The 18,943-nt window shown below is 50.3% G+C and overlaps 2 protein-coding genes across 3 annotated transcripts; both read right to left on the bottom strand.

The window, feature by feature from the left end:
* Positions 1-411: 411 nt before the first annotated feature.
* On the bottom strand, positions 412-7,151 carry sost (sclerostin). Its single transcript, XM_003961038.3, has 3 exons — positions 5,286-7,151; positions 4,236-4,465; positions 412-2,587 (listed from the first exon to the last, which is right to left on the bottom strand). Exons 2-3 carry the CDS (start codon positions 4,462-4,464, stop codon positions 2,184-2,186), a joined length of 633 nt encoding a protein of 210 aa, XP_003961087.1. The 5' UTR covers position 4,465; positions 5,286-7,151; the 3' UTR covers positions 412-2,183.
* A 3,179-nt stretch (positions 7,152-10,330) lies between these two features.
* On the bottom strand, positions 10,331-17,389 carry dusp3a (dual specificity phosphatase 3a). 2 transcript variants are annotated; one of them, XM_029840920.1, is made up of 4 exons: positions 17,006-17,389; positions 14,799-15,031; positions 13,924-14,129; positions 10,331-10,757 (listed from the first exon to the last, which is right to left on the bottom strand). In XM_029840920.1, exons 1-4 carry the CDS (start codon positions 17,191-17,193, stop codon positions 10,593-10,595), a joined length of 792 nt encoding a protein of 263 aa, XP_029696780.1. In that variant the 5' UTR covers positions 17,194-17,389; the 3' UTR covers positions 10,331-10,592. The 2 variants fall into 2 exon arrangements, with proteins under 2 accessions (XP_029696780.1, XP_029696791.1); XM_029840931.1 differs by lacking the exon at positions 10,331-10,757 and adding an exon at positions 11,901-12,566 and having other exon boundaries at positions 17,006-17,386.
* Positions 17,390-18,943: the final 1,554 nt, after the last annotated feature.

Genomic DNA, 18,943 nt, shown 5'->3' with positions numbered 1-18,943 from the left:
GCCGCAGTTGCCACAGCGATCTTCTGTTTTGTGTTTGCCGTTTGTTTGGCCATCGCTTGTCAGATTAATTAAAAAGAACGCGGAAGATAAAGCAGCGAGTAAACACCTCATCTGGTCGGGTTCGCTCTGCTGCGCCTGGATTTCGTAATCCGCGTCCAGAGCCTCGGCGGCAGCGCAGCACGCTCCAGATATGACACGCATCCCCAGAGCAAGGACCGGGGAACGGGGCTTGAACTCTCAACCTCGCAGCGGATCGGGCCTGCGCAGCCTTAAGGGAGGGGAGGCAGCGAGGGCAGATGTTGACAGGTCACGTGAGCAGAGAGGAGAAGTCCGGCGAACAGAAACATCTGTAGTAACCTTCAAATACCCCAACGTTATAGTGCAAATCAGAGAAAAAAAACATCTTTCAAATATATCTGCTTTGACTTTATTTGTGTACTGTACAGTATTTCATTAGTCTATATCATGTATATGACAATAATGGCTGTTCTTTACTACAAAATGGTTGCATAAATAAGTTAAATGTGGAAAAAATAAATATGCAGTTCATTCATTACAGTCCGTATTTGTCTGTCGGAAACAGCCCCCCCCCACACTCGTGAACACTCCCGTCAGGTGGTGTGGACCACACAGGTATATGTACAATCACGTTACGGCTCTCAGCTAGCGTGACAGCCCCCACCCACTCATCCACCCATTCCAGTTGCTATTTCAAACATACAGTTGGAAAAAGAAGCAAACACGTTTGGGACAGTTTAGACGACCGAAATCAGGAAGCAACATGAGCGGAAAAACAGCGGTGGTGCTGACAATAAGTGGAAACATTGTGGATATTCTTCATCAACCACATGGGCTTGTTGAGGAAGGGGGCCCGCACCAACACTCTGGGCACCCGGGCTTCCTCTTCCCATCGGGGTCGACCAGTCGAAAAAAATTGGAATTATTGTTTGATTCTCGATTCCGTCGTTTCCTGTTTGAGCTATTTACAGAGTAGGCGCAATCCTGCAGGGAAACATGACGGTCTGGATTCTGGCTCTGGTCGCTGCTCCGCTCAGGCCCACTGCAAATGAGTTCCGGCGTGGGTGTGCTGGAGCGCGCTCTGCCCCGAGGGGAACGGGACAGCGGCGCACAGATTTTCTGATGCCTCCTACACACACGTGCACCAGCAAACAGGAACCAGCGGGAGGAAATGGCTTTTTAGGACTCAAAGAACTCAGAAATGGCCTCGTTTGGTAATTAAGACGAGTCGCACGACTGACGCTAGCCCTGGCCTCCTCGCGCTGGCTGTCTCCGGACTCGCGGGAATCGGGCTACCGTGAACTGGAGAACTTTAGGCCACGTGCACACTAACATGGATATTTAAGGCTAGCTACACAGACTCCTTTAGGTGTACTGTGATAAGGAATCTAGCTAGTAGCAAAGTTATGAAGTATAACAGAAAGCATAAACTATCGCTATGGTTTGGACCATGTAAGACTCACCACGTCATTTTCTATATTTTGTTCAGTTACGGGATTTTTATTCTGTGGTTCGGCTTCCAGAACAAAGCCCAGTCAGCAACCTTTGGAGCAAATCCAGTTTGTTTTCAAAAAAGGCCTGTCTCTAGTTATGCTAATGTTGCTATTAAAACTAGCCCAAACACTTAAACAGTTTGGCAGAATATCCTTGTTAGTGTGGCTGTGGCCTCACAGGGGTGTCTCGTGACTATAGTCCCACCACCAGAGTCTCCCCACAGTTCCTAGTCTCTCCTTCGCACAAGGAGATGGATTACAACCGCCTCCTTCGGCTCGGACCCGCACCACGAATCATTGCGGTTCTGCATCCGCTGGATGTTTGTACAGATGGACCTAAAGCCTCAGGGAGGGCTTCTCATTATGCTAACATGAAATCTGTTTGAGGGAGGTGTTGATCCGTTGGGGGCGATCGGATACTCGCTATCCAACGAGACGCAGTCGCAGTGTTGTGGCGAGCCCCTGGCGCCGTCTCGCTTGGTCATGCAAAGAAGCGGAGTTCACAGAAACGCTGACAAATGGCGTGGAAAACAAAGAGCGGTGGCAAAAAAGCAGCCCGGCAGCTGAAGTTTGCTCTGGTGAAGTGTTCATACCGCGCCTCCTCCCTGACCGAAGGCGACGCGTCGGTTGCTGCATTGTGTAACATGTATGACGCCTCACGTCAGGGTCGCGTCAGTATGAATTGTCAATCAAAGGCGTGTTGTTTTTGCTCCGTCCTTGAGACGTGCGCTTCTTGCTCCGCTGCCTCCTCAGGACCTCCTTGGCCTCCGACTGGTTGTGGTGAGCCCTGAACCGCTTACACTTGCAGGAGGTCACTATGCGGATTTTGTAAGTCCGAGTGTTGCCGTTGGGGCACTGCAGCTGGATCCTCCTGGTCCTGGAGTGAGCCGGGATGCAGCGGTACTCCGAGGTGTTGCTCCGCCACCACTTGCCGCGGCCGATGGTGTTGGGCATGAGGTGCGCTGGCAGGCACTGGCCCGAGCACACCAGCTCCTTGATGGGTTTGGCGCTGCGGCAAGATCCATCGGTGACGTAGCGGGTGGAACGCAGCTCCCTGCAGCTCAGCTCCGAGGCACCTGGGTGAAAGAGACCAATATCAGCGTTACACTTGTGGCCTCGGCCCAACACAAACACTTTGAAGAACGGGAGTACCGCCGGGTCGACTCAGCTACGGTAAGTACATAAAAGAAAAAAAAGGAGCAGCTTTGTGAGTTCATGCTTCTCTCGCCCTGCACCGCTGAGCGTAAAAACATCGAAAATCTACTTTGCTGCCTTTCAGCACAAATAAATTCTACGTTAGCTTTTGTTCCGCTAATACAGTTTAAGCGCACCGAGATCCGAACTCTGATCGGGGGCTAGACAACAGTGATCCAGCTGTTAGCAATCAGCTGATAGCAAATGCAGAGCGGAGGCCCATTAAACAGCTTCATCAAACCATATGGAATTTTGAGCCGAGGGGAAAAGCTGGCACACGGCACTGCCGACATCAGGAAAATGTAAAACATCATCCCGCACAGACCGAGCGATCCGATCGGGTTATTGTCCCGCGTATCATAAACAAGGACGAAAAGATCCTCGGATCTGTTTCCTCTGCGGGAAAAAAAAAGGCTGAAGAAAGGATTTACGAGAGGTGACTTCCTCAGGAGAACCGGATCTTTTTTAGTAAAGCGCGTACGATGTCACACCGCAGCGGTTGACCCCGAAAAAGTCTCCAGTATTTTCGATACTCTGACAAATATGGGTACATTTGAGTATTTGATGCAGGACTCTAGGTTGAATCTTGCATTTCTCTGACAGTCAACAGCCATTAATGCTGGTGGGAAAAAATGCAGCAGTCGCACAGTTGCGTGAGCCGGGAACCTCGGCGAGGCCAGGCGGTGGTCAAAGCCTCCGCCGTGACCCCGAGAGGCCATCCCAGGACATAAAAAAACTGGAGAGATGGAAGATAATCTGGGGATTTTCTATTTTTCCTGGGGCCAAACTCAACACACATGCTGCAAATCCACGCAAAAAAACAGAGGCCGGTGCTCTTCCGCGCTTTTCCGGACTCTAGTAAAACGCCTGCCGTGGCGGCTCGAACACGCTAGTTATCTTTTGATTAAAATCGGAGACTTTAGAGAGTCCAGGTGGGGTCCTGGAAAGGTTGAGTTTAAGAAGAAAATGGAAAAGCTACATCCCGAACAGCGACTGTTTCGTTCGAAAAGCAGGAAGCGAGTTGTTGTTAGTGAACAGCTGATGTTTAATGGGAGTCTGACCAGTTTGACCAGTATGAAGAGAGACGGAAACAACCTGGACAATGAAGTGTACGGAAAAATAACAGCACAGAAGAAACCACAAGAATGTGTGTGTGTGTATTATTGCCCTCAAACAAATCCTGAAAAAACTTTAACACACTCACACACACACACCTACATGTGTGTGCAATCAGAAATCAGCATCAAAATAAAAGTGCAATCGGTAGGAATAATAAAATAAAATAAAAATGACAGAACAATTCAAAGCCAACCATTTTTCTGCCGATAAACAAACTCGGAAATGTAAATAAATTATTTGATTTGTCAAATTTTACATTTTTTTTGTTTGTTTTATTTTCAAAGTATTGGAGACAATTAACCTGAAAAAATAAACTCTATAAAACTGCTTGAAACTATTTATAAATCTGGAGTTTAATTAATGTGATAGATCGACAGAGAGCGATCCACCTGTGTCTCGGGTCATACTCACTGTAGGTCACCGAGCTCGTGCTTCTCCCGCCGCTCTTCGCGCGGTTCCCGCCGTTACTGCTGCTGTTCGCCGCCTGCGTCATCGGCTCGTGCGGACTCCGCTCCCGGTAGTCCGGTAAAATCTCTGTGGCGTCGTTCTTCAGCACCTTCCATCCGCGCGCGGCGGTGCAGCATCCCTGCAGCAGCACGAGCGCAGAGCTGGACACGAGGAGGACCAGAGACACCTGCATGCTGCACGAGACGAATGGCACGGGGCGCACGAGAGGCGGCACAAGTAACGCGCGCACCAGGGAGAGAGAGAGAGAGAGAGAGAGAGAGAGAGAGATGGGTGAGAGAGCAGCGTCAGTATTTAAGATAGTGACGTCACATCGATAATTAAAGAGGCGTGGCCAAACCTGCGCGAGCCAGAGATTCATTGAGAAACTGAGAGGATGAAGAGAGAAAAGCTCTAAACATAAGAATGTTAGAGAATTAGCAGAAAAATTGTCCGACAATAATAATAATAATAATAATAATAATAATAATAATAATAATAATATGGGTGCTCGCGGCGGTCTTTCATTAATTTGTCATCTGCTAACCGGAAGAGGAGCCACTATCACTTCCTGCTCAATCAGGAGCAGTTTGCTTGTCATTTCTGAATATGATTAATTATTAAATTGATTCAAACACCAGTCGGTGAGATCACACTTACCCAGTGCAGCAGAAAATATTTTTATTACAATTATTACAATTATTTCCTAAAAGGTTTCTGGGGCTCAAAAAAATCAAAAATATTTTTTTTTTAGGATCACAGTGAGAGTTTTATTAAGAAGAAAAAAATCGACATTCCTGCAAAATTCTTACTGAGAACCAGAAAAAGAAGAATGAGGGGAAATTTCCTTTGGGTTTTTAAAACGTGATTGAACGGAGCAGAAACCGGAGCCCGGTACCGAACTGAAGATTCGAGTAAACGCACCGGTACCGTCATCGCCCGGTTAATACCGGGTTTAACTATTTATTCACTAAGATCACGTTTATTGGAGCTGCCAGGGGTTCAGGACAGACTGACCTTCCTCAGGTTCTCCCTGTTCCTGCAGAGGTTTTCAGAATGTTCCTGGTCTGAATCGAGCAAAGATCTTACAAAAACCCCATCGGTTCCGTGTCCTCTGTGTCTGGTTTAAATAAAACTACACGATCTGGGTTCTTGGCTCCCACCGGCTCCCGGAGAAGTGACAGAGTGCTGACAGATGGAGGGCCTTTTATCCAAACACTGCCCCCTGGAGGACGGTGGGAGAAGGAGCGGAAGTCCTCGGTGGGCGCTGTAAATCAAACATTTTCGTCTCTTTCTCTTGTTCCAACACAGAACTGGAACAAAAAAAGAGTCGTGTTTACTAAAGCGTGTTTGATCCTAAATAATCAGCAAATATGATGTTGGTTAATAAAGACAGCAGAAGCCGCAGGAAACGTTCCAACTTTCTGGTAGATTAATGGAAATTCGGATTAAAGTAATTAATCTGAAAGTGAGTTGGCAACAACACGTAGTTGATTTATGGAATTAAAAACTACCAGGATTTATGAAAAAAAAGAATAAATTAACTTGTTTAAAGCAGCTAAATGAGTTCAGAGACGAAAACATCAGGTTTCAGCTACTTTGGTCCAGGTTTGGGAAATAAAACCCCTTTGAAAACTTTTTTTCATCCGTTCTTTGAGTCTTTTTCTTGTTGAAAGTTTGAATGAGGAACATTTGGGGACGTCTCCCTGCCAAAGATGGATGGACCCTGTGGCCACACGCAGCAGCTTTGATTGCATCCTTCCTTCTGAATTTAGTGTCTCTGCTCCATCTCCTGGTCTCCTCGACAGGAACCATCCCACTCGTACCAGAACCTCTGTACGGACCCGTCGGAGCTCCGGATTCTCAATTTTTACAGTGTAACTGAAACAGTGGCCACTTTCCTGTAATATCGCCTCTCAGGAGGTGACATCATCGGCGCTGCTGACTGATTCTCTGGAAAATCAAGGCTGACCTGCGATCCACGGCGGACTGGAAACCTTTGCTTCCACTTTTCATGTGTCCGTTATCAGCCGGATGAATAAATTATCCGACTTTCATCCTCTGTTGTCTCCGGCTTCAATCGCTCCTCCTCTAATCCGCTTGTCATCGGTGGCGCCAACAGCGTCAATCTGAGGTTGCCTGTTTCCACTTTGAAGGCTGCCTCTTCAGATAAACCGGGAGATGATTCACGGACCTCATCCGTCTGGATGGAGACAGGATCCAGATCCTCTGCAGAAGATGCTGCACATCACCTCCAATAAAAGGCAACAGCGGCAGTGACGGACGCCGCGGCGTTCCCGCAGCAGCCTGAAAGCATTACAGCCTCTTCGGGACGTTGCAGATTTACGGTGCGGATCGGGAGATGTTCAGAGGATCCGGTTTCTGCTTAAACAACCGTTTAAAAAGGAACAAATTTGGTCCCGGTGAGGTGAGATGTCGCCGAGCAGATGTTTGCTCTGTCAGCTCACAGATAGAAGGTTCTGGTTTGGGTTTCTTCCAGGTCCTGGTACTGGTTTCCTCCCACAGAACATTAGGCTCTGAACGGAGACCCGTCCAGCCTGTCCTCCAGTGACCCAGTGACCCAGGTCTTTGATCTGGTCCGGGGTTGGTTTAAACGTTAAAACTTTATTAGATATAAAGTTAAAACATCGGGCTAAAAGTTCATCCAATGTGGCCAACGTATGAAAACCAACGATTTAAGGGTGAGAACCCGCAAAGCCCTTTGATCTAAAGGCAATATCGAGGCGAACTGGCTCAAACACGCTAAGGAACAAAGCATGAAAGTAAAAATGTGGCTCAGCTGCTGCCCGTCGGCTCTATTTGAGAGTGTTCCATTATTGATTCTAGCTCTGCTCTCCATCACTCCACATATCACACACACACACACACACACACACACACACACACACACACCATCCGCGTCTGTAATGAAAATAGAATTTCACCACCGGCTGAAGGAAACAGTCAAGTTTACTTGTGCTAATGTTCTAATGTTTCACCAGCGTGCGTTAGCCTAAAGTCTGGCGCAGGGCAGGAAGGTCGCCGGAAGGCCGATAAACGGTGGGACGTGAAGTCCAACGACGGCTCCTCTGCGCTGAAGTTTCACGTGGATTCCACAGATGAAAGGAGGAGATTAAAGCCGACAGGTCGTAAATCGCACCTCCGCTACTTCCACCGTTGTTGAGCGACTCACCGAAATAGAAAGAAACGATGTCGCCTCGCAGCCAAGCGGTGGGAACTGTGGGAGCGAGACTGACTGGGCCCCAGAAACCACACGGAGCTGTTAGCTAACCATCCTCAGCCTCAGACAGCGCCGCTCACCACCAGCACGCCGTCTGCCAGTCAGCCGCCCGACCACACGTTATTTTTAGCGTTTAAAAGGAATCACCCGACAAATTATTCTCAATAAATTCAAGACTGGAATGTGCTAGCATGTGCGCCTTAGCTCTCGGCTGGCTGAGTTTGACTTGGGAGGCTGCGATGTTACATATGAACAAGTGACACAACCAAAATATGTAGATATTGAAGTGGAGACCGTAAAGAAATGATCGGACAACACATGAAAATGTAAACTGGATAGCGACGCATTAGCTTAGCTACGAAATGTAATAAAATTCAAATTGTAATTAGCTCAAAAAGCAAACATCTCAACAGGGCGGACCACAAACACGGCGCAGCAGTGACTCATGCTAGCTAAATGTACATGTGCGTCATAACTCCTCGTTTTACGCACTTTATGCTTCGCCTTAACGGCCAAAATCGAGAACAACAAAAACAGTTTCTCGCAATTCGATGGTACCAGTTTTAGAAATGTGTTAGAACCACTAACCTAGCTTAGCATAAACACTGTTTCCCTCTTTAGTTTCCAAACTACGTGCAGCAACACTTCAAACGTTCGCTAATTAACATGTTTGTCGGATCGCGATACAAACAGCTGCGTAAACAACAATTTGTGGTCGGCCGCCGCCGCTGCTGACAGAGACGCTCATCAACTGCAGGCGTTTCGGCATGAAGGCGGACACCCACTAAAGCCGCAACGCTTTATTTTGAAATTACAGAAAAACGTAGAGTTTGTTAAGAGGCACCGGTGCCGACACGAGAGCTGCAATTACAATCGTGAAGCTCTGCTGAGGTGGCAACGTTACGCCTTTCAGCGCTAACACGCTTGTCGTATCAGCGACTCCCCCTTTTCCCACTTTTTACGACAACAAAACTCGTTTAAAATTAAAATGGAAAATTATTGATTGCTATGCTAGGTTTCGCATGAGGAAATTAAACTAGCGCGATCGGTTTTTTGGGACCTAGTTGTGGGAATTGTTTTTTACTCTTTGGATGACTAAATCAGGTCCGAAGGGTCGATTCTTCCTATCTGATTTCACTTATGGTGCCAAACAAAGTACTTTACGAACTTTTCCGTTCGCGCCTCTTTAAGATGCCTTCAGGCGCAAGTATCAAACTTCACTTTCCCGCCGGCTGCGCCGCCGCTCTCGCCCGTTGTGATTTATGTCGGTGTCGAGTGAGAAATCCGCACAGTGAAAGCAGCAAATTTTTCCCGACCCTGCAGGTATCCCAGAATATTTCCACATCGTGTCTGGCGCGGCGCCGCAGGACGCGGCGCTAATGTCAATATTTTCAAGGTTTTGCGGCGCGGTTCAAGGTTCGGTTTTTACTGGACGGATAAAAGCGGAGTGTTAGCGGCGAGAAGATTCCGCCGCTCTGGGATTTAATCCCTTAAAGGCCCAGTAAACTCGGAGAGTCGTGTCTCGGCTCGTCGTGCGAGGGCGCCGGGGCCGCCGCCAGCGCCGAGCCCACCCAGCGTGCTGCTTCCTGACAGAGTCCAGCCTTTGTTGTCTACACAAATGTTGCCTTCCTGCACCTTTTCACAAAGTGTGACCACACGTGGAAGCTCTCTCGGCCTGGATTGCTTACATACTTGGCAGAAATTTCACGCTACGGCTGAGCGAGTATCCGCAGCAATCAGGATCACCGAGGCCCAGTTCCAACACAACGAGGTGGATCTCGGTACCATCAGATGTCAGGGGAGATTTTTTTGAACACATAAAGCTAAAAAGCTGCACTAACGTGCTAGCCGGGAACCCCTAAACAATGTTGCACACTAATGACGTGTCGGCGTTACGAATACAAGGCCGTTAATTTTGAGCAGGTGATGCTAATTAAGTGGTACAGCCCATCTGGAGCCAATTAAAACAAGAGTCAACAGAATTCCTGTAACAGGACTGGACCAGGGATGCAGAACTCTTTACTGCGTTAGCATAAAGAGCAGGTTTTTAGTTAATATTGCGACAGCTCGCTCCAGCACCCTCATGGGTACCACAGCTTTAACTACCCACAAGTCTGTTCCAGAACTCGAAACAGGGTTCAGGGTCGGACCTCCGGGAAGAGGTCTCGGTTGTTCTTGATCCGAACTGCCGTCGGTTTGCACGTTAATGGATTTCGTAAATTAAAAAAATAGAGTGTTGCCCCTAGATGTAAGGGAATGGAGTAGCCCGAGGAGTACCCCTTCAGTTAAAGAGGTTCCTCCCAAGGTTCCTCGTGGATGTTCAGTCACAGTTTTTGTGTGTATTCGGTACCAGAAGAGGCCCTAATCTGGCAGTTGTATCCTCGAATCTGCAGGTGGGCGGGGCCAAGGCGGCGTAGCCGGTATCGTAAAATTGAGAATAAACAAGCAGGAACTTGGAAGCGGATCTGAGGATCCCTCTGCTCGAAAATCCACTTCTATTCTAAAAATTATCCCCCGACGCCGAGTGTGGTGGGGGGAGCTAAAGACGGGGTCTTGATTTGGTTTGACTTGACAACGTGAAGCGGAGGAGCGGGAAATTATTGGCTGCAATAACGTCTGAAAGTGTCCAGTGAGTGAAGTCCTGTTGGAAGGTGATGGATGAGCCTGTGGAATTTATGGGAGGAGAGAAATGAATCATTTCCTCCCATAAACAAGCATCAAACCAAGATTCCACCCATGTTGTTCAAACACGAGCGCCGCGCGCACGTCCCCCTTTGAAGCTCCCTGCTAAGCACAACGTTTTAATTCCGATTTTATTGGAATTGTAAGCAAAGCTGAACCCAAAACCGAGTCGGCCGTGACTCCGGCCGCTCGCTGTAAACAGTCGCGCAGCTGAAAGAAATGGCACTTCATCACAGGGAACCGTGTTATTGATGAGAGCCGGGGGCCCCAGAGGGCCCTCCAACCTGCTGCAACATATAATCCCTCCGTTCCAGCGCAGCCACTTCCTGACCGGCTCCCCCGAGGCCGCGGTACATGCTCTTTCTCCATCAGACGTCCCGGGTGCGAGCGCTGGGATCCAGCTAGCAGGTGGACTCCCCGAAAACCCTCCGGAATCCCGACAAAAGTTCATTTTGCTTTCCGTGCGGCAGCCACTTCCTGTTTCCTCCGCTTTGATTGACGTGTTGATGTTGACTGCGGCTCAGGTTCTGGAGAATGTTGGTTAGCCTGCAGATCGCACGCTGCGTCTGGAAAGTACAAAGTTAAAGGGTTCGGGGCCCGGGCCTTGTGGGACGCCCGCCATTAGTGTCAAAATGTTGCTTTAAAGAATGATTACGATCCTGACCTGGCTCACGTTGGTAATTTACTAACACTAATGTTACATATTGGATTTCCCAAACACGTACTTTGATTTTTTTTTTTTTTTTTATTGGCATGAAAGATCAAAATCACACTACGTTTAAATTTAGCTTTGTAGCGTTCCTCCTAAAATCTTAATTTTTCCCACGACTACACTGAGGATGTCTGAAATAAGGGTCTGGGTTCTGGCTTCTGGGGGTCTGCAGCTGCTCTAATCACGGAGGAGACGACCTCGGGCTGCTCTATAACACCGGACCGTCCCAGGTGCTCCGCGCAACTCACGTGTAGCATAAAATTAAAGCTTTTGTCTTTTTCCTCATCTCACTCCCGTGTTTGATGTGAAATCATCTGGTTTGTCTCCAGTTCCTGTTTTTGGCCTTTACTCGCTGCAGTTTAAAACGAGGATTTGCCTCCACCTGGTGGCGGAAACGCGCAACTGCAGATGTGGAAAACGGGAGTTTTTTTCATCCGGGTGGGGGTTCTGAGGCTGTCACGGCGCTCAGAGGTGTGAATTCACCCCGCAAAGGTTACCGGGGGGGGGGCACACAGAGACTCTAATGAGCCTAATTTTCACATCTCTGAAGGCCTCCATGAGGAAAAATGACCTCTGTCAGGGTGGAAAGCGCTCCGGAGCTCAGCTCCATGTCCAGGAGCCAGAGCAATCTTAGAACAATCACCCCCTGATTTGGTCGAAGCCCATCTAATCGTCCCGACAGGAGCCGGATAATAGTTTCCGCAATTTTGTAGCATTCTGATTCCAGGCTTGTTCAAATTTCCTGCTTCTCCGCGGACGCTTATTCATCATCCCGCTCCTGAAACCAGCTCATTACCCCGTTCCTGACCTCCGGTCTCTAATGCGTCTGTGTGACAGCAGCCAGTATATCACAGGAAAACCACAGAGGTGGAGTCCTGCTGCAGCTGCACCCACATTTAACCCCCCCTCCCCAAGCAGTCGGTGGGATTAATAATCATTAGTTTTCCTGGAGATGATTCCCGGTTGATTTTAGGCCGTCAAGGAAACGCAGCACTGGTGTTAGCGTACAGGACCGCAGTCGTTTATTTGTTAAGACAGAAGAAAAGTAACACAGCAATTTAAAGTCAAGTGCACTTCGATCCTGGTCCGGGTCTGCCGGGGAGCCGGGCGCTTCCCGCTCCGAGGGCAGGCGCCAACTAAAAAAATAAATAAAAATAAAAAAGCCATCGGAGGAATCCATCTTCAGCGTAAGGCTTCTGGGTGAGTCTGCGGAGGCATCGGCGACGGACGCCCTCTGGGCTCCCTGGAGCGTTCCCTCTGCACCCTGTCAGGTATCGGCTGTCAGAGTTCCCAGGTTTTTCCCTCCAGATGGCTGAGATCCCCCTCGCGGGACCGCGGGTCCGAACTGGCGTTCCTCTGTGAGCTTAAACCACAGCGGGGGCCTCCTGCTAACCATTCAGCAAACTGGGACCATGAATTACAATCAGCACTCCAGTTTAAGATGAATCCCTCCAGCAGCCGAGCAAATAAAGAACCTCTGATCTACTGAAATCCTCCTAAAATTGGAGGAGAAACGCAAAAACTCATCCGGGATCAGTGAAGAAGTTGGACTGCAGCAATTCACGTGACACGTTCAGGATATTTAACATCGCACGTTAGTGGCACTTCACCTTCTTGGGAACACGATATCGCCTGTAGCTGGAGGACAAACCACAACATGACGCTACATGGGAAACAAAAGAGGTGGGGTGTTACCTGCGCGCACCAGCAGGGGGCAGTGTGTTCACATGGGACAACAAGCTAATGCTATGGACCACACCGCTAGCTAAACTACTGCTGTCATTAAATATTCAAATGTCAATTCTTATTGTTGAGAATCTGTAAATTTTGAACGCTAACTACTCATTACACGATTTACGTGTCACGCTAATATTAGCGCGACAAATAAATCGGCACCTGGCCTACAAACGGTTGAATGTTCCGCAAAGTGGAAGCAAAATTATTCTGGCTAATAGGGTTAGCAGTTTTATGCGACTTTAAAACTAGTAACAACTAGTTAAAATCCCGGTGATATCAACCTGCAGACGCACCGGGAGCTGGCGTTGCTAAGGCAGCTAGCCTTGTTCTTATTCCCGTGCTAATGTTCCCTCCACTTCCGGGGTTTCATTCAATCAGATTAGCGCTGACGCTCACGACCTCCGGACGCCTCTTTACTGACGGCCACGGCCACATTTGGCCCGCCAATAAACACCTCGGCGGGAGGCTGGAAGAGCCACGTGGATCCACTACTGCCCCCTGCAGGTTACCGCCGGTAACCGACGGACACTAACGCATCAACTTAAGTGTTTAACATGTAGCTAACGTGATATATTAAGACGTACAGACGAAACCTACACGGTATACAGACAGTGCTCATACATTCATATATGTCAACACTTAAATACATGTGTATATTCATACGTGTACATATATATCAGGAGGGATAAATAGTGCCGTTACTGAGGCGCATTCACGCCAAGACGATTAGCTTTGATTACATTCTACGTATCTGGAGGCGGCGCCGCCGCCACGGCGTTCGCAGCGCTCTGTCGCGGCCGTGAGCGGCGTGTAGCGAGAGGCAAAGGTGTTGGTGGAACGGCTGGGAATCGGCAGTGGAAGTTTGCTGGAACGCCGCGCAACGCGGGCGGCACCCGTCCAGCCGTTACCGTAGCAACGGACGGCGCGTCCGCGCCAGCCACCGCGGGTTCCGAGGCGGGTCTTTGTGCGTTACCGTTACGTGTTCTGATGGGATGTTTGGGACCTGAGCCGCCTGTTCTACACCAGCGACGGTCCCGGCAGTGGAAAACTATGGAATGGTTGTGCTATAATTCCTTATAGCTGGGAATCGGGTCTCGTTTGTCATCTTGAGGGACGTGGAGGATGAAGGTTTAGCGCGTTTCGAGTGTGTGTGAGCGTGTTTATCTACAGATACAGACTGGTTGCTGGTTTGGTCACGGCGGGCTGCAGGGGTCAGTCAGAGCAGCTGTAGCCTATGATGGGAGGAGGACCCCCCCCCCTCATCTGCTCTTCAGTCTGCCCACCTCCCCGTTCAGCCTCCCCTCCTTGGAGAGCTTCTCGTTGAGCTGGCAGAGCTGCCGCAGGAAGCCGTCGTTGGGGCCGATCTCCCTCTTGTGCCTGACGGTGGCCACGGCCAGGCGGGCGTCCATTTTGTGGCGCAGCATCAGGTACGCGACGACCATGGTGGCCGAGCGGCTGTAGCCTTCCCGGCAGTGGACGTACACCTTCCCTGCGGAGGCAACGTTGGGATCAACGAGAGAATCCGGGGAAAATTGAGTAATTTACCCAAAACAAAACTAAATCGCAGGTTTTCTGTCAGAAAAGCCCAGCTTGGCTTCAACTCTTGCTGAACACTGACCCCTGGTGGGCAGAGACGGTCACAGCACGAGCGCTGATCACTTCCAGATTTCCCTGGATCACCAAAGATCCAGAAATAAGAACAAATAAAGGAACCCGAGACCTTCGTTACATGTGAAACTGCTCCGCTTCTTTAAAGCTGCTGCGTCGGGCTTCTCTCTGACTCTCATTACCGACCGGCCCAAACCCCCCTGGGAGGAGCAGAGATCTGCCCACTCTGCACTTCGCTGGAAACCCGACGCCGCGGCCCTCGCGGCGCTCCTCTCCTCCGCTCACGTCCTCCCATCCACCTCCTCCGACCTCCACCCACAACAGTCTGCAGCTGCTGCCAATAAAGCCGCCTCGGATCGATGTCGACTCTGCTGTATCCTCTTGTCAGACACGCAGCATCGCTGTTCATCGCCGACGGGCTGTTAGCGCGCGACAGCTAACGTTAGCAATCCTGCCGGCGGGACGTTCGGATCCAACGCGGCCGGTAGGGACAGGTTTGCGTAGACGTGCTAGAGAACCTCGCAGTTGGGCGTCAGCGACATGAACTCACCTTTGCCGTTGTTGTGCGCTAAGGCCCTGTCGATAAAGTCGGCCCCCTCCTCAAAGAAGGCACTCAGGTTGAACTGCTCCGTGTCGTTGGCCCGGATGCCGTGGTAGGTGATGCCCGTGCCGGCGTAAAACTCCTCGCTGGTGTTGACGTGCATGAAGGAGGTGCCCTCGGCCACGTTGAGGACGTGCGTCACGCCCAGTTTCTGCAGGCGCATCGTGTTCTGGGCTACGAACCTGCGGGGGGGGGAGGGGAGAGGTGAGGGGTCACTTTGGCACCTTTTCACCCAAAAGCCGCTGCATTTTCTACCACTGGGTGGCGCTAATTGCAAGGAAAATGGCGATCGCAACAGAAAAAGCTCAGCCAGGTTATTTTTCTTCCCGTTGCCGAATCGCGGAGGATCGCGTCGCTATTACCGTAGCATGACTGATGCTAGCAGCGGCATCACACGCGCGCACGTGTCAACGTGCTTGTCTGCGTGTTTACAGTCGAGGCCGACGAGGAGGACGGGTGACCCTGAACTACTCCCCAGAGGTGCTGGGACCTCGTAAAACATCGCCGTCGCCGCGACGATGGAGGCAGACGCGTCGTTAAAACGCCTTATTTTTTTCCCTGCTAATAGATGAGGAGTTGCTGACGTGCGCGCCCCGTGGAATTTGCTCGCCTTGTGCACGAGTCAGAGGCCGTTAAGTCAGGAACCGACGGCGCTGCTGACATTTACCTGGACCTTTTTCGCAGTGGGATCTGCAGTCCCTGAACATCCATTATTTAAGAGCAGGCTGCGCACAGCTGCTACCGCGCTAACAACAGCCACACCTGACGTGTGACCCTGAGCGGCGGAGGCTGCGACCGACGGCGGCGTCCATCACACGGGGAGGGGAACGTTTTAGCCCCCGCTGATCATTACGATCGGTTCCCGAAGCCTCTGATGTGAGGGCCTCGAATGAAGCTGACCGTTGGTACGCTAGCTTCTATAAAAAAACGTAAATCCGTATAAAAACCCATCAGGCTAGGCTACGGCGGGTTAGCAAGGATTGAGCCCTCTTCCACAACAACGTGCATCAGAAACACTCTGGAGGGCGATGGTATCGACCGAACCAAGGCTCCGCATGACCGGTATGGCGCCACCACCACGAGACCGTCCTCCGAGCTTTAATTTCATAAACCCAGAGGGAAAAATCCTGAATTCTCTCCACCTTGAACTGGAAAAAAAGTGTCTCGAAACCACAGATTCAGAGTGAAAAAGTGGGCCAGCGGCCTCGTTTCCTGTGGGAAGCCATGAAAACTCAGAGGAATGAAATCTTCAAGGGCAAAGCTTTTGCCTGGGAATCATGTTCCTTCACCATGACGCCGCCCCCCCTTAAACCACGCCCCTTTAACCGTTCCGTACGCCTAAAACGTACCGACCACTTGTAGCCTCGGAGCCTCAGACGGGCCCCCGGATCACCCCGCTAGCCCACCAGCCGGACTCTGTGAATCGTAGATTTTATTTTTGCACACTTAATCGGGCGTTTAACACGCGTTAGCGTCGTTTTAAGGAGTCAGCGAGTCGTGACTTCCTGTCGCAGACACAGATTAATGCGTACAAATATAACGCAGCATCGTCGGGGTAGAATGTGACTTTACCAACTAACATCATCCAGAATATTTCAGTTTTTTGGGGGGTTTTTTTGTGGGTTGGATCAATTTCAATGATTTATTCCTTCCAGAAACGCAGTTTAACACCAACCAGGCAACACAAGAGCACATCTGGATTGATGTTTTCCTTCCCTTGTTAAAATCACTGATCAATTACAGCGTATTGATCAGCACACAGGTCAGTTCGAACTGATTAACAGCCAAACAGCCTGTTGTTGTTGTTGTTGTTTTTGAACTGACAAATAAGGTTGGTTTACTCCTGCAGCTCGGGTGACCACGTGACCGCGAGCGCCTGCCTTTGTTTACCTGTTTACCCTCGACGTTGCTTTCATCCCCACAATGAACGACGGTGTTACGCAACGTCCACCTGTCTGACGCACGTCGCCCTCCCGCCACTGGTGGTGTTTTTATTCATTTGTTTGTTTGTTTGTTTGTTTGTTTCCTTCCCCTCGCGAGGACAACAGGCTGTTTGTCGCCTCCGCCCTGCGCGCGTGATCCGCGGCTGCGACACCGCCGTCGCCGCCGCCGCGTCCCACCTGTAAACACGGCGGAGAGGAAGGGAGGCGACTCACGCGTTTCCCACGTAGATCCTGGGGAAGACCTCGTTGAAGTGCTGCGTGGGGAGGCTGTAGAAGCCGCTGCCGTCCGACAGCAGCTCGTTCAGTTGCTGGACGGTCACGTCGCCGCCCGGAGCCGGAACACCAGGCGGCGGCGGCGGCGGCGGCGGCGGCTGCTTGGCCGGACTCAGGTGCTTCTTCATGTCGCGTCTTCTCCCGAATTCGTCAGACGACCCGCTGCTCGGCGCTCGCGAGGATCCCCCGGTGGCTCGCGTGCATTTTATCCCCCCCTGCGAGAGTCGTGCGCGCGCCGTCTGCGTGTCTACAAGGTGTCTGGAGGCGCGAGCGCTCCGCCGTCGCCCCGCCACATGACGTCGAGTTAGCGGAGAGTTTGAATTCTGTTTCCGGTTAATTCCTTCAAGGTAAAGGCCGACAAGCCACGAGAAACCGAAAAACAACCAAACAAATGATTAAGTTTTTATCTCCAGGACCACAGAGTTGTCTCAACCTCTGGGTTTACACCGGAAAACGCGTTTTATTCCCAACAGCAGCGTTTGTGTGCTTTTAACTCCAAGAGGAGTTTTCTACAACTTCCGGTATTGTTCCTGCTTATTCCCCGCTGACTTGACGCTCTCCGCCGGCAGACACACCCCATCGACGGTCCGACGGGGACGGAGTTGGACCGCAGGAGGAGCGGACACAACTGGACTGGGTCTAGCAGACGAACCAAGACGTCCGCTGTTAACGGGTTTGTGTGTAACTGAAGCTGAATTTAATCCGAATTAAGGAGACGTTCGTGCGCGTCTGCAGGTATAAAAGCCCGCCAAAAGCCAAACAAACACGTAAAAATGATAGTAGATTGATGGGGGAAAAAAAAAAGAAAAACATCAAAGGGGGTTACGTCATTCATTCACACGCTACAAAAGAAAACGTGAAACGTCTCGGATGAACGAGGGGCCTCGTGGATGCAGTACCGCCGCTCACCTGCAGGTGTCAGCAACGATCCTCCGCGAGTAACCTGGCCGCGGTGACGTCACTGGAAACTGGGATAGCACCGTAATTTTAACGCTCATTTGAGTCTCGGACCGCAGAGTTGTGGGGGGGGGAAGGGGGTCCGGTCACGCCGCTCCGACCGCCGGCCAGCAGGTGGAGACCGATGTTCACGCAGAGTCACATCTGACGCCCGGTTCTCTCATTCGTGGCCCCTCTGTGTTCGGAGGTTTGGTCAAACGGGTCAACGTGCGCTCACCCATGAGCGGCACCGCTCTCTGTTCTGATCGGATCCGACCGTCCCGCCGGCGGTTCCTCACAACCGAAACCGCGTTTGGGTTTTCCAAGGGGAAACGTCTGAGGGGCCCGCTGAGATCTGCCCGACCCGTAAATTACTTTACCTGACTTGGATGTTCTTGACCCACTTTGCTGAGAGCTTCACACCAGCCATTGTTTTTTTTACGTTTCCATGGCGACGCAAGAAGATACTGCACAAAACCATGGCAACAACAGATCTTATGGAGCGAAATTCAAGCCCTTGTTGTTCACACACCTGTGTGTGTGTGTGTGTGTGTGTGTGCGTGTGCGTGTGTGTGTGTGTTCGAGGCCCGTTCCCAGTTGTGGTGATGTAGGAGAGGCTTTAATCTCTTCTCATGATGTTCATCAATGCGATCGTGGTCTTTGATGTTGTTCTTGAAGCTGTTTTGAAGTTTCAAAAATAAAAAATAGTTTTATATCTATATGCTGTAGTATGTAACCTGTCACCATTAGCCTAACTAGCTAGCTTGCTTGCTACATACTGTATGTAACCCAGCAACCGGGTTTTTTGGTGCCAACATTTGCCGCATCCAATGCGATAAATACCAGATTTGGCCTAAAAAAAACACTTTACTTACCATAAATTCCCCAACGGGTCATTAGCTTTAGCCTTGTAGCATAATATACCAGTCTGGGCCTGTAGGA

The sequence above is a fragment of the Takifugu rubripes genome, chromosome 1 (genome assembly GCF_901000725.2).
Source record: "Takifugu rubripes chromosome 1, fTakRub1.2, whole genome shotgun sequence".
NCBI classification, from domain to species: domain Eukaryota; kingdom Metazoa; phylum Chordata; class Actinopteri; order Tetraodontiformes; family Tetraodontidae; genus Takifugu; species Takifugu rubripes.
Note: the sequence above shows the minus strand (reverse complement) of the source record. Positions and strands in the feature narration are given on the sequence as shown.